Source organism: Neomonachus schauinslandi, chromosome 7, assembly GCF_002201575.2.
Source record: "Neomonachus schauinslandi chromosome 7, ASM220157v2, whole genome shotgun sequence".
NCBI lineage: Eukaryota > Metazoa > Chordata > Mammalia > Carnivora > Phocidae > Neomonachus > Neomonachus schauinslandi.
In genome coordinates this window covers 29,862,992-29,875,172 of record NC_058409.1, presented here as the reverse complement: position 1 = coordinate 29,875,172, position 12,181 = coordinate 29,862,992, and the positions used below count along the sequence as shown (strand labels likewise).

Below are 12,181 nucleotides of genomic sequence, written 5' to 3'. Positions count from 1 at the left end.
ACATTTTAAGGAAATTGGACAGCTCAAGTTTGAGATGCTGATTAAGACATCCAAGTGGAGAATTCAGGAGGCAGACAGAATGAAGTTCTGAGAGAAATCAGCATTTGGACGGTATTTAAAGCCAGGAGTCTGGCTAAGATCTGAAGAATGAGCAGAGCCAGAGAGAGAAGCAGCCCAGTTACAGAGCCCTGGGACCACAGAGCCAGGAAGAGAAGGAGCACACGGTAAGGAAGGACTCTGGGAAGAAGGCTGGGGTAGGGAAGGAGTGTTCACCTGGGCCACCTGTATGGTGAGGCTGATGAGACGAACAGCCATGCTACTTGGTGGTGGGGCGGACGGCAGCCGAGTGGCCGGGACACGGCTGACCAAAATGGAAGTGAGGAGGACGACACAAGGACTGTATTGGTCTCTTTGGGGCCCTGTGCTTCGGGAGGGGATGTGTGCTGGGGAGGGACATGAGGTTAAGGGGGGCTTTTATGTTTAAGGCACAGTTGTAAGCTGGTAGGACGATTCAGAAGAGAGGGGGAGACACCCACGGAGACATCATGGATGCCTCCAAGGTTCTGACCACCTGAAGCTCCAACATGGGAGTTCCCGAGGAGGGTGAGGCCCTCCGGGGGCGCTGGCACAGAGGCTCCAAGGCCATGCAGTTCTCAGCCTGGAGCCACAGACTGTGTGTGTTTCCGGCTGGGCGATGCTATCCCTGGGGCAGAGGGACACGGCGAGGGCAGGGCACCACAGATGCTGTGGGCAAATCCCAAGAGATGTTTAATGTAAAACCTGACTCCACTAGAAGGCAAAGAAAATGACCTTGGCCTCTCAGACTTGGTTTCATAGTGGACTTTATTGGGAAAAGTTAGTGTAAAAAACATTCAAATTCATAAAATTTAAATAAGACAGTAAAATTATACCTTGTAGCTATAGTAATCGCTATAGTAATCACAAATAAGGTAAAGTCTAAAATTATTATTGCCTAAGCAAACACTATTTTGTCAGGCTTCTGTTGCAAAGCCCAAGGCAGGAAACACTGCAATTATTAGAAGTGAGCCCAAGATGAATTTGCATTTGAAGCTGAGGAAAGGGAAAAAAGCATGTTCTGATTAGGGCATCACAACATTCTAGCCTGAAAAAAGCAACTTTATTAATGACCTGAAGCAGAGTACATTAGTAATTGTAACCAGGCATTAAAATTCTCATTTCGTGTCATAAAGAGAGTAATCAGTTTTCTTCATGATGCATTGTTTTACTGAGCCTTGTGTGGTTTGTCCCTCTAAGACCTTTCTGAGAATGTCCCTTCTCCAGGCACAGCTTCCTAAGATGCCCAGGTAGCTTCCTCGGGAACATCTATGGTCATGTGACACCAGCCAACCCCCCCCCCCCCCCCCCAACCCCCCGCGGGGGGGGGCCCCCCCCCCCCCCCGGCGGGTGCCCCCCCCCCCCCCCCCCCCCCCCCCTCAGAACCCAGGGCTGGTGGAAGCCGCCTCCCTAGCCAAGGTGGACTCCGATCCCCTCCTCTCAGCCCCTAATGCCACACTGTGAACTTGCTCAAGAGTGTCACTAACAAGTTAATGTGGGTTTCTCTTTGGTTATGGAATTATTTTTATTTAAGCTTACAAAAATATAGCTAGAAATGTGTTTCTGAATTCCAAAAGGATTTTTGACCAATCTAAACACAAGTATGTCCTTGCCAAATTCACCACCTGGACAGGTTTAAAATCTGCCTACGTCCCTGTGGAATCTAACATCACTGTTCTACTTAGCAGATACATTTGGGTGAAGAGCAGTGACCGATCTTTTGAAGCCCCAAGAGGTGGGGGCAGGGCGGCCCTAGATGCTGTCCATGGCTTTGAACTCGCTAAGGGCCTGCACAGGGTTCACGTGCTTCTTCTGAGATGCCCGTTTAATCTTGGTCTGGGTCTCATCCTGCTTCTCTCTCTTCACCAAGGGCTTTTTCTCAGGTGCCTTCATCTTCCACGACACAGCCGGGAGGTTGAGGGAAGCCATGCCCTGAGACTTCTGATACTTGGTGGAGGCCACGTAGGACGCCTTCACCGTCTGTACCACCGCATTCATCAAGTTCTTGGCGGCCTGGATCAGGGACATGGCGCTGTCCACCTGAGAAGCACAGACAGGGCAGTGAGGACCACAGGGGCCTGGGCAGTAGCTCTCCCAATGGTTACTGACCTTATCCAAGAAAGCTGAAAATGCCTGTTTCAGATACTTAGAAGTAAAAGGAGAAGTACCCAAAACACAAGGCACCATCACCTTGCCCATCCGCACCCCTCCACAAATCTTGATTCAGACTCAAAACCCAGAGGAGGATCTGTGAGTGACCGCGGAGCTGTAACCACCAGCAGGGACGAGGCGGCGTCCTAGACAGAAACCCACCGCCTTTGGTATGTCGCGCATACCACGGAGTTCTCTGAAACGAAATCCCCCGCGATGAGCAGAAGTTACAGGGAATCCATGGAGCCCAGCAGGCCAAGCAAGAAATCCGCTCCCCCCACCCAACGTGACGAGGGGTCCGAACCGTGGCACAGGAAACAAGCCAGGAAAGAGATACCCCTCGAGCACTCTGTGAAGGGTGGAGGAGGTCTGACAAAGCCTGGCTATGTCATCTCTGTAATTTTTGAACAGGTTCAATTCCTCTCTGGGGGAAGAACAACAGGAAAGATAAAACTCCTTTTTCCCAGCCAGAGTCCAGCCCGGTAATGGCTCCCGACCGTCACCAGGTACCGCGGTTCATCAGGGCGCTGCCGACGTGCAGCCCGTGCGCGCCGAGGACGGAGAAGAAACCCCTGTGGTTTTTCCACAGCGCACTTTCCTGGTTTCAGGGCAGGTAAGGAATGTATGCGGACACGAGGCTACTTTCATTTTGGAAAATCACTTCTTTTCATGGATAAAACTTACCCCCGAGACGACGAGCTCCCCACCTAGATTCTGCACCTCAGCCTTGACTTTGCTGCAGATGTTGAGCTGGTGGCAGTAGAGGGCGATCCGCTGCAGGTAGGCCAGCAGGTCCTGCTTGCAGGCTGAGTCTGGGCACTGACGGGGGAGCAGCGGTTCAGCACCCAGCACCCCAGGCCGGGCCCCAACACAGCCGACACCCCGGGCTAGCGGGGTGCACCTCAGTGCCCGCGAAGGGCAGGGGAGGGCAGTTACCAGCTACTGGCGGCACTCCGGCCCTAGGCGGCTCTGCAGGGGCCCATGTCCCTCAACGGGAGAAAAAGCCTCAGCAAGAGCCTGGTTCTGGAGAGAAGGGCGAGTGCTTTGAGCTACATAATAACCATCCAAGTGCTCTTCTGCTCACAGACACTTTACGTGCTCCTAAACATAGCATAAAAGGAGCTGTTCATGAGTGAGTAAACCGAAGCAAGGAAAAGAGCACCCAGGGACCGTGAGGTCTTGACCAGCCTCAGGGAAACTAAGGGCAGCCCCGTTCCTGTCCTGTTGCCGAAGCTGAGGGTGGCTTAGGAAGCTCCCCACCAACAATGAAATAGAGCACCTCTCTCAAGTGTTTACAGCAAACACTTCCCTCCTGTGGGGCTGGAATGTTGTGCTAAGAAGCTAGTGCAGAGCTGCAGAGCCACCTCCGATCTACGCATCAAGACCGAGTTGGCGGCCATGGGCCGTGTGGAGTGGAAGGCGGGACGGGTGAGGAGAGGCCACCGCCGTCTAGGCCCGGGCTGGGGAGGCCTGGCCTGAGCTGGTGGCTGCAGAGAGGAAAAGACTGGATGGTGTCAAGCTGCCTGTGGCCGGCAGATACACCGGGGCTTCGTCCTGGACTGCAAAGAGGGGAGTCAAGAACGACTTCTAAATCTTTGGCTTGGGGCGCCTGGGTGGCTCAGTTGGTTAAGCGACTGCCTTCGGCTCAGGTCATGATCCTGGAGTCCCTGGATCGAGTCCCGCATCGAGTCCCGCATCGGGCTCCCTGCTCGGCAGGGAGTCTGCTTCTCCCTCTGGCCCTCCCCACTCTCATGTGCTCTCTCTCAAATAAATAAATAAAATCTTTAAAAATAAATAAATAAAATAAATCTTTGGCTTGAGTGGTGAGGAGCCACTGCCACTTGTCCTGCAGCCTGGATCCTTCAGGGCAAGGAGGGGACTGCGAGGTTGGAACTACAGGGAAAAACTCTAATGGGCAACAGGGGCTGTAATGGGCAACAGGGGCTCCGATAATGAATCTTAGAGCATCAGGAGAAATGTAAAGTTGCCAGGAGATAGGAACCACCTTTGTTGAGAGATGCATATGGAAGCAAAGGGGTGAAGGCTAGGTGCCTGAGAACACGCAGCGCAGGGGACAGACGCATCTAGCACATCCACTTTCCAAAGCACTAGCATGGGACTCCTAATTCTTAGGCGAAATACACCTACGAGATGCCCTTCTACCCCTAGTTCCAGTGTGTGAGGACCCGCAGAGGCAGCTCCTGGCTGGATCTGAAGGTCTGCAGCATACGGGGAGAGAACAAGCAGTGGCCCACAGGAGTGGCTGATGAGCCGCCACCACAGAGGATGGCAGGACACACGCACCTGCTCCAGAGAGGTGCTCTAACGCAAACTGGGCCTGGCTCCTAAGGCTTGTCAAAGAAAAAGAGGAATTCAGAAATCCTTACAAATCTCTAATCAGGCAGGCTGACGAGTTAAGCACAAGGTTGGAGATGAGAAGAGTGCTGTGTCCCCAGAAAAATAATAGTCACCACCTTGGAATGGACCGCACTGGGCTCCCCAAAGAAACCCACGTAGCAAGCCTCTCACTCACGTGGTCTGCAATGGTCCGGCCGAGCTTATCCATCCTAGATCCGGCCTCCGCAATTTTCTTGGCAGCACTGATCACGTCCGATGTATTTTTGAGCGGTCCTTTACCTCTGACAAGAGAGAACGAGGATCGTCGTACGTAGCTGGAGATGGACAGAAAAGGAAGAGGCCTGCAAAGCAGTACAGGGTCGCCCTCTGCACACGTGGTGGGGGCAGGGGCAGCTCACCGGGTGAAGTCTGTCATCTCCATCATAATCATGCACATCTGCTTGGCCAGCACGATGATGTCATTACCACTGTCGTCCCACTTGGACACCTCGGCATCCAGCTTGCTCTTTTCTTCCTGGAAGCTGGCCACCTGTTCTGCAATCTTTGCTTTTTGCTCCTGGGGAAGCTGAGCCATGATTGCCTGGAATGAGAAGCACAGAAAGCTCTTACATAAAGAGAAGATGAAGTTCTCACAGTGCATTAGCCCAGAGTATTTCTACCAAGCAATCTATGACACAGGTAGGATAATGCTTTAATAGGTTTCGTTTCGCCTAAAGGTCCATTTCTTCTCATTTTGAGCAGAGGTTTACAGCAGCCTGAATTTCCGACCCACTTTCAAGAACAAGTTGGAGTGTGGAGGAAAATACAGTGTGAGGGATAGAAAGCTAAGCATGCAAGCTTCCAGATCACACCTGTACGGGAACACAAGCTACTTCATTGTTTTGTAAATTCATCCTCCGCCTGCTGCCGTGGGGAGAGGACGTAAGAGAAGGGGCTGATGCATGGAACCCTTTCCCTGGTGGGCCTTGTGTGGGCATTTCCTGTGGCTTCTACTTTCAGCTACTTAACATGGCATTAAAACTATCAAAGCAGCACCTGGAGGCCTGGTGCCCACCTCAAGGCCCACGGACTCCAAGCCTTGAGCTGCTCCCCACTCGGCTTCCCCAAGTGCTCTTGATGGAGTGGGGCCCAAAGCAATGATGCATTCGCTGTGCAAAATGATTTCTAAGGAGTGGAAAAAGACTCCACAGAAATATTTCTTGGCATGCTCCCAAAAACATAAACGCTATTGATTGAAGATTTAATGACTCAAATGAATGCAATGGCTCTGAATGATTTTCTTGAATGTACCAGTTATTTTTTTTTTAACCCATGAATAATTAAATAGCTCATACCCATGGTATCACTGAGATGGGCAAAGACAGCAATCTTTTTCAAATTTCACAATCCTTTTAACAAACACTGCATTGACTGGATGCTAGGGCCTTCCCGATGCAGGGCTCTGTCATCAACCAAAGCCCCAGGGCCCAGCTGAGGCAGAGGGCTTGTTCCTGCCCTGCTCCCAGCTGAGGAGGCATTCTGGAGGAACAGACAACTGGCTAGCATGTGCCACAACTGAGGTTAACCTCAGTCCTGCTGCCAGAGAAAAGAGTGGGAAAATGGTGTTCTCAATATCGAGAGCATTTTCCTAGAAAATAAAAAGCCAAGTTCCCGGAGTCACACGGAAGGGCTGCAAAGTGAAGTCAAACATGTCCCCTACCCGGGCACTTTGGCCAGCTATCAGCTGATCATCTTCTGTCTGGACGCTTGTCCTACTTCTGACATCGAAGTCCTCCGTCTCGAAGTCAGAGTCATCCAGTTCCTCGGGGGTCTACAACCAACACAGAGATCACAAGTCAGATACAAGCCCGGGCCTCTGGGCCCAATGTATGAACACCCAAAATTCTGGATTTTCATGTGCCATGTTCTAAACGGTTCTGGGGAATGAAGTTAAAATCATTCATTATTCATCTAAGACCCCGCCTCACTGATGCACACGCGGGGTGGCCCATCCAACAAACACTGGGCAAAGGCACCACATCAATACTTCCCAAAGGATCAAGGAGTTTCTCTATGGGGGCTGGGGCTTCAATTTCCACTAGAGTCAAGACTCTCTTTGAAATCATGTACTCCTCTAACACCTGTATCCTAACACAAAGGTGAGGATTATCCTGGGTACGAAACGCACTGTATTAAAAAGAGAAATATTTTATCCAACATTAAGCAGGTTCTCATAACCTTCCCACTTGATGGCAAAAAGAAAATTAATGAATTACATAATACTGGGCTTTCTCTTAGGATACTGCTTTGAGGAGTACAAACAGGTAGTGGATTTTTATGGATTTCTTTTGTATTTACTTTTATGAATGCAAAAGGAATATGGCAGGTAAAGTCTGAGTATGTACCAAAGACCCTGATTACTAGTCCTAGCTCTTTGCTTTAATTATGAAATAAAATTCCTATTTTGCACAACCTCCAGCCTCTCATGATTAGCTGCTGACTTGAAACATAATGTTGTCTTCTGGAAGTTATCAGTAACAGGGCAGCAGGCGGAACAGCTGGGGTTGGCTCTTGGCCCAGCTGGCCAGCCTGTGACAGGAGGGCAGTGAGGCGAGTCCCTCATCCGCACCAGGACCTAATCCAAGCCCAGCCCAAGGGCTCTCTGTGAGGCCTCAATGAGAGGACGTGTGAGGAAGCATCTGGCCAGGCCCAGACTATCTTGGGTTTGTACACAGGCAAAGGCCAAGCCTGTCCCTCAATGAGATGAGGTAAGGACAGCGGGGGTCACACCAGCAAGCCATAAGGAACACATGAATGGAAGATCCTGAAGTCTCTCGGACTTGGCAACATGAAACACTACACCACCACTGGCCATTTTAAATCCTAGGGTCACAGACACCTGTGGAGGATTCTTCTCAAAGAAGTGCCTCCTGATAAGAACTCTGCTTCTGTACCACCCTCGCTAGTCCAACAGAGACCCAAGAACTGTTCTTGCCAAGAAAACCCTGTACCTCCTCTTCTTTCATTCTTGCTGAGTATCTGTGTGGCAAGTACTGTTCTGGGCCCTGGAGGTACAAAATGACTAACACACAGCGATATCCCTGCTCTTACCTATATACTAATGGGAAAAATGACAGGAAACAAAATGAAAAAGTGAATTTTATCACATCAGAAAGTGATTAAAATCAATAAAGCACCGAGGGTTATATAGGAGGACCTAAGGGAGGAGTGTTCTAGCCGGATGGGGTCACCAGAACCAAGGCCCAGAGGGAGGAACTTGCCGGGGCAATTACAGGAACAAGGAGGCCACGGCAGAGGGACTCAGCTCACTGCCCACATGTCACAGGTCCACTCCTGTCAACAGGAGCCCCCGGAGAGCAGCAGGTGGTGAGGTCCTAGAAGGCCTGTGGGCCAGTGTAAGGACTGGCGCCCCACACAGCCTGCGGACGGTGTGGAGCAGTGGGTAACATGATCTAACCGAAGCTTAAGAGGATCACTTGGGCTGATCTGTGGACAAGGAGACTGCAGGCATCAAGGGACGAGAACAGGGAGGCGGTTGCATGAATCCAAGTGAGTGATGTCAGCGGCCTGGCCTAGAGTGGGACCAGGGTTCAGATGTGCTCTGTACCGTGAAGGTAGGTCTGACAGGATTTGCTGATAGATCAGATGTGGGGCAGGAGACCAAAAGAGCAAGCAAGAGTGAATGTGAGGTTGGGCCTGAGCAAGTGGAAGGTAGGCTGCCAGCAACTAACACGTAAGACTGGGCGGCACAGGGTGGGGGTGAAAGATCAGGAGGTGCCTGTTAGATAATCGAGCGGCAAGAGGGAGCAGGTGTGTGTAGAACTCAGGAGAGTCACCCTCATGTCTTACCCACCAAGAGAATAAGGACAGAGAAGAGTTCGAGAACTTTGCTACCAGGCGTGCCACTGGTCAGAAGCTGAAGAGATGAGCACAAAGCAGCAAAGCAGACTAAGAAGGAGGGCGACACCAAGAGGTTTTCCTGAAGAGGGGAGAAATGCCGTCATGCGACACGCTTGGGGAAAGGCACGAGAGGACAGTCTTCGGAGCACTGGGACATCCACGGAGAGAGGGGAAAGCAGAGTCCCCGTGCACAGACAAGGCAGGGGGCAGGCCGGATGTCCAGACCACCTCCGCACCAGAGAGAGATAGCAGCAGGCCACGGAGGAGGCGAGCAGGAAGGTCTGAAACCTCCCTAGGTGCTAAGGTTGGGGGGCAATGCTGGCCGGTTCCAGGACCTCCCGAGAGGCGGCTGCCAGCACTCCGCCAGGCTCAGCCGAAGGCGGATTCCACGAGGACTGGGCCGTGTGAGGCAACATAAAGAAGTGAAATGGGCAAAGGAGAGTCTATGGACTAACGAGAGACGCAAAGCTAGAAAGGAGTGAAGCAAAGACCAGAGAGGCCGAGTGAGGGTGACGAGGGAGGAAGCCTCAGGGCTGTCATAGTCCTGGAGAGCGGGAGCTGCTGAAAGGGACACGTGACACTGGTAATGACAAGAACTACGTGTGACTACGAAGGGAGGCTGAGGTGGAGGAGAACGGGACAGCAAGCAGCTTAAGAGTTCCTGGGGTTGGAAGGGTTCTTGAATTAGAAACAGCAACGGAGCTCAAGGCGAGGGCCTGCCGCCCGGCTGCTTTACAGGCCTCCACCTCGCCCTGGCTCCAGCGCTCCTGGCAGCCCACGCCTCTGCCACCCAAGGCCCCATCCCCGTGCCCCTGCCGGGCCACTGCCATCCTCGTGTCCCGCACAGCTCCTGCATGGCCCGGCCCTGTGTGGGGCACATTACCTGCAGTACAGCTCATTTAAACCACCGGTACCTCTGTTTTTCAGAGAAGATGAGAGAGATGAGGGAACCTGCCTACAGTCCGAGAACTGGAAGAGGGGCCCAGGAGGCCTGCCTGCTCCCAGGACTTGCTTTCCCCCAACAGTACTTGAGGATCTGCACACGTTTCCTCGCATGCCTGCAGTATCCACGCACTTAAACCCCTCAAAACGTTAACTTCAGACACCAATGACTCCCCTTTATCACTGAGGTTCCTTTTATTCTATTTCTAGGTATCTGTCAGTATGGAAAAGAAGTCTGGAAAAATAGGGCTGTGTTCCTTACCAGTGGTTGGTGGGACCGATCCCTTCACACTACTGAGATATGGCTGCTGGGTTTAACCTGTCATTCAGCCAGGCCAGGTTTCTTCTTGGGGCACAGGTATGAAGGGATGGAGAAAGCAAAACAACCCCCTGCCCCCCGCCCTGTCCCGGGGACCGGGAGGCAGCAGCAACAGCCAGCAGCTGGCCGGGAGATCCAGCAACACCTGGCTGTCCTCCTCAGCCCCAGGGAGGAGCAGCGGTGGTCTTGCCCAAGCGTTTCTACACTGCGTACGAAACGGGTCCAGCCTCACGCAACTGCCTTAGAAATGCCTCTGTTTCCAGCTAACTATCTGGCTGGGTTCTGCAGGGTGCCAAGCTGAGAAGACAAAATGTGGGACAGGATCCCTGCCGACCTTGAGAGGTTCAACTAGCAAACCATGAAAGTAAACGAAAGCCCCCTGAGCCTACTGGCCGGGCAGCACAGCCCGGCCGCTATCTGGGCAGCAGGCAGGCCCCGCAGGGCAACCACGACTCTGCAGCGAGAGCGGGGCCTGGCCCAGGCTTGCGGGACCCCTGGGGGTCCCTGGGGAGAGGGACTCACACTCCCTGCTCTCAGCTTCCAGAGCAACGGGCTCATCCTCAGCACAGCATGTGAGAGATGAAACGTTAGGGCAAGACAGCTGTGAGACTGGGCCCCAGCACCCTGCGCCGTATTACAGAGGGGTTAGTAGTTTCTCAAAACGCCTGTGTTTATGCCAACAAGGAGGGGGTGCTGGCCTTTCCCTCACTTGGTAAGAACTGCTGTGTTCTCAGAGCAAATGGGTCCAATGGGGCCCAGGGCAGGCGGCACTTCCGGGGAGCATCAGCAGTGGCTACCACAGGCACGAATCCTCCCCGCGAACACACTGAGGCCCCAGGAGCCTCCTGCCTCCCCACCACTCCTTCAAGGACAGCGGATTCTATGTGAAGGATAACTTCAACCTGCATTAAGGAAATACTCAACCAAAGAGGCTTCACTCTGTGTAGTTTCCCTCTAACTTACCAGAAGCCGCCTATTTGCGGGGACTGTATGCCTGAAACTAAATCCTCAAAGCCAACTCACACTAGCTCCCCTTCTTGGCCCAAGTTTAGGCTCTAACTTGCGACTAAAAGTCATTTAGACAACATAATTAAATATATCTCATTTTAACAGCTTTTAGATTCATGGTTTTAATACACCGCCACCACATCTGCTGAGTTCCAGAATGATGCACTGCTCAAGTTTAGCGAACGATAAGCAAGAAGCTGTTACAAGGTCTGAAATGCAGTTACTCACCCTTATCATCAACACCGCTTTCCTGATGTCCCGGATGCCATCATACACCAGGCGGGAGGCATCAATAAACTCATTCTCATCCATGGGCTGGGCGGGGTCCGAGCTGAGGGCTTCCACGGCCGCCTCCACTTGCTCCGTAAAACGCGGCATGACTGTGGAGAAAGAGGCAGGGCAGACCCTGCTGGCCTGGCAGACATCATTGTTCTACCACCAGCCCTCCCTAAATCCCTCAGGGAGACACGAGGCGGCAAGGTGTATGAAGAAGAGCCTCTGCCTCCACCTATGTGAGAAGTAGTTACGGTTGAAATAAATTAAATGCCATATTTTACCAAGACTCACATCATCTTTGTCTCTTTGACCAGATTTTGCAGTATCAGATTTGGATGGGTGAGCCACTGAAGTGAGATAAACTGGAGGCCTTGCTTAAGAACAGGACCCGCCCTGCTTAATTCAGTATTTATTCACTAACAAGAAACTCAACTCAGAGGGTCATCTTAAATAGTATGTTCAGAACTATTCCCATCATTAGCTGTGGGACAAGTGAAAGAAAGGTGAAAACACTTAATTTGGCGGATCAACTTCTCAAAGCCTGATGTTTGACCCAGACATGTCGTGTGAAGACCTGAGCTGCATCCTGATCTTGCCCTTCCTAACCAGGGCGCAGGGCGGCCCAGCCCACCCAGGCCATCTATGCGTGGGGAGCACCATAAAGGGAGGGAGTCCCCGAACCTGTGTTGGAGAGCAGCTTTGTGGCTTCCAGCACCTTCTCTGTGTAGACCCCTGGCTCATAGTTGTCCATCTCTGAGGTGACTACATGAATGACCCGAGCAGCCCGGCCTCGAATCGCACCAGCTGTGCGGTCCAGCCCATCCACATCTTTCTCTTGGAGAGCAATGACGCATTTGTTCACATCTTCCAAAATGTGATTCTCTGAAGAACGAACAAAAAGCTGAATGAGGGAGAAGGCATTCCACTAGAAGGGGACAACTGCAGGCTGGCACCTGTCGCTCACTGAGTACTCATTGCATGCCAAAGTTCCCCGTGTATCATTTTGCTGAAGAGACCAGACTCACCGCTGGATTAACTGTCCCACAGAAATTCAACCTGTAATCACCTCCAAGAATAATAATCTTCAATTCCAGGTTTATAGAAAGTGGGAGAGATCAACTGAGATCTTTAAGGCACAATTGTTCTGTAAGC

At 52.0% G+C, this 12,181-nt stretch overlaps 1 protein-coding gene across 2 annotated transcripts in view; it reads right to left on the bottom strand.

The window, feature by feature from the left end:
• Positions 1-1,571: 1,571 nt before the first annotated feature.
• Positions 1,572-12,181, bottom strand: part of CTNNA1 (catenin alpha 1) — a 310,525-nt gene continuing 299,915 nt past the window's right edge. For both annotated transcript variants that reach the window (XM_021701882.1, XM_021701880.1), the window contains exons 12-18: positions 11,711-11,911; positions 10,982-11,133; positions 6,284-6,394; positions 4,983-5,164; positions 4,760-4,865; positions 2,911-3,045; positions 1,572-2,115 (exon numbers count right to left, since the gene is read on the bottom strand). In XM_021701882.1, the coding sequence (XP_021557557.1) occupies positions 1,828-2,115; positions 2,911-3,045; positions 4,760-4,865; positions 4,983-5,164; positions 6,284-6,394; positions 10,982-11,133; positions 11,711-11,911 (1,175 nt within the window). In that variant the 3' untranslated portion in view covers positions 1,572-1,827. The remainder of the gene's footprint in view (positions 2,116-2,910; positions 3,046-4,759; positions 4,866-4,982; positions 5,165-6,283; positions 6,395-10,981; positions 11,134-11,710; positions 11,912-12,181) is intronic.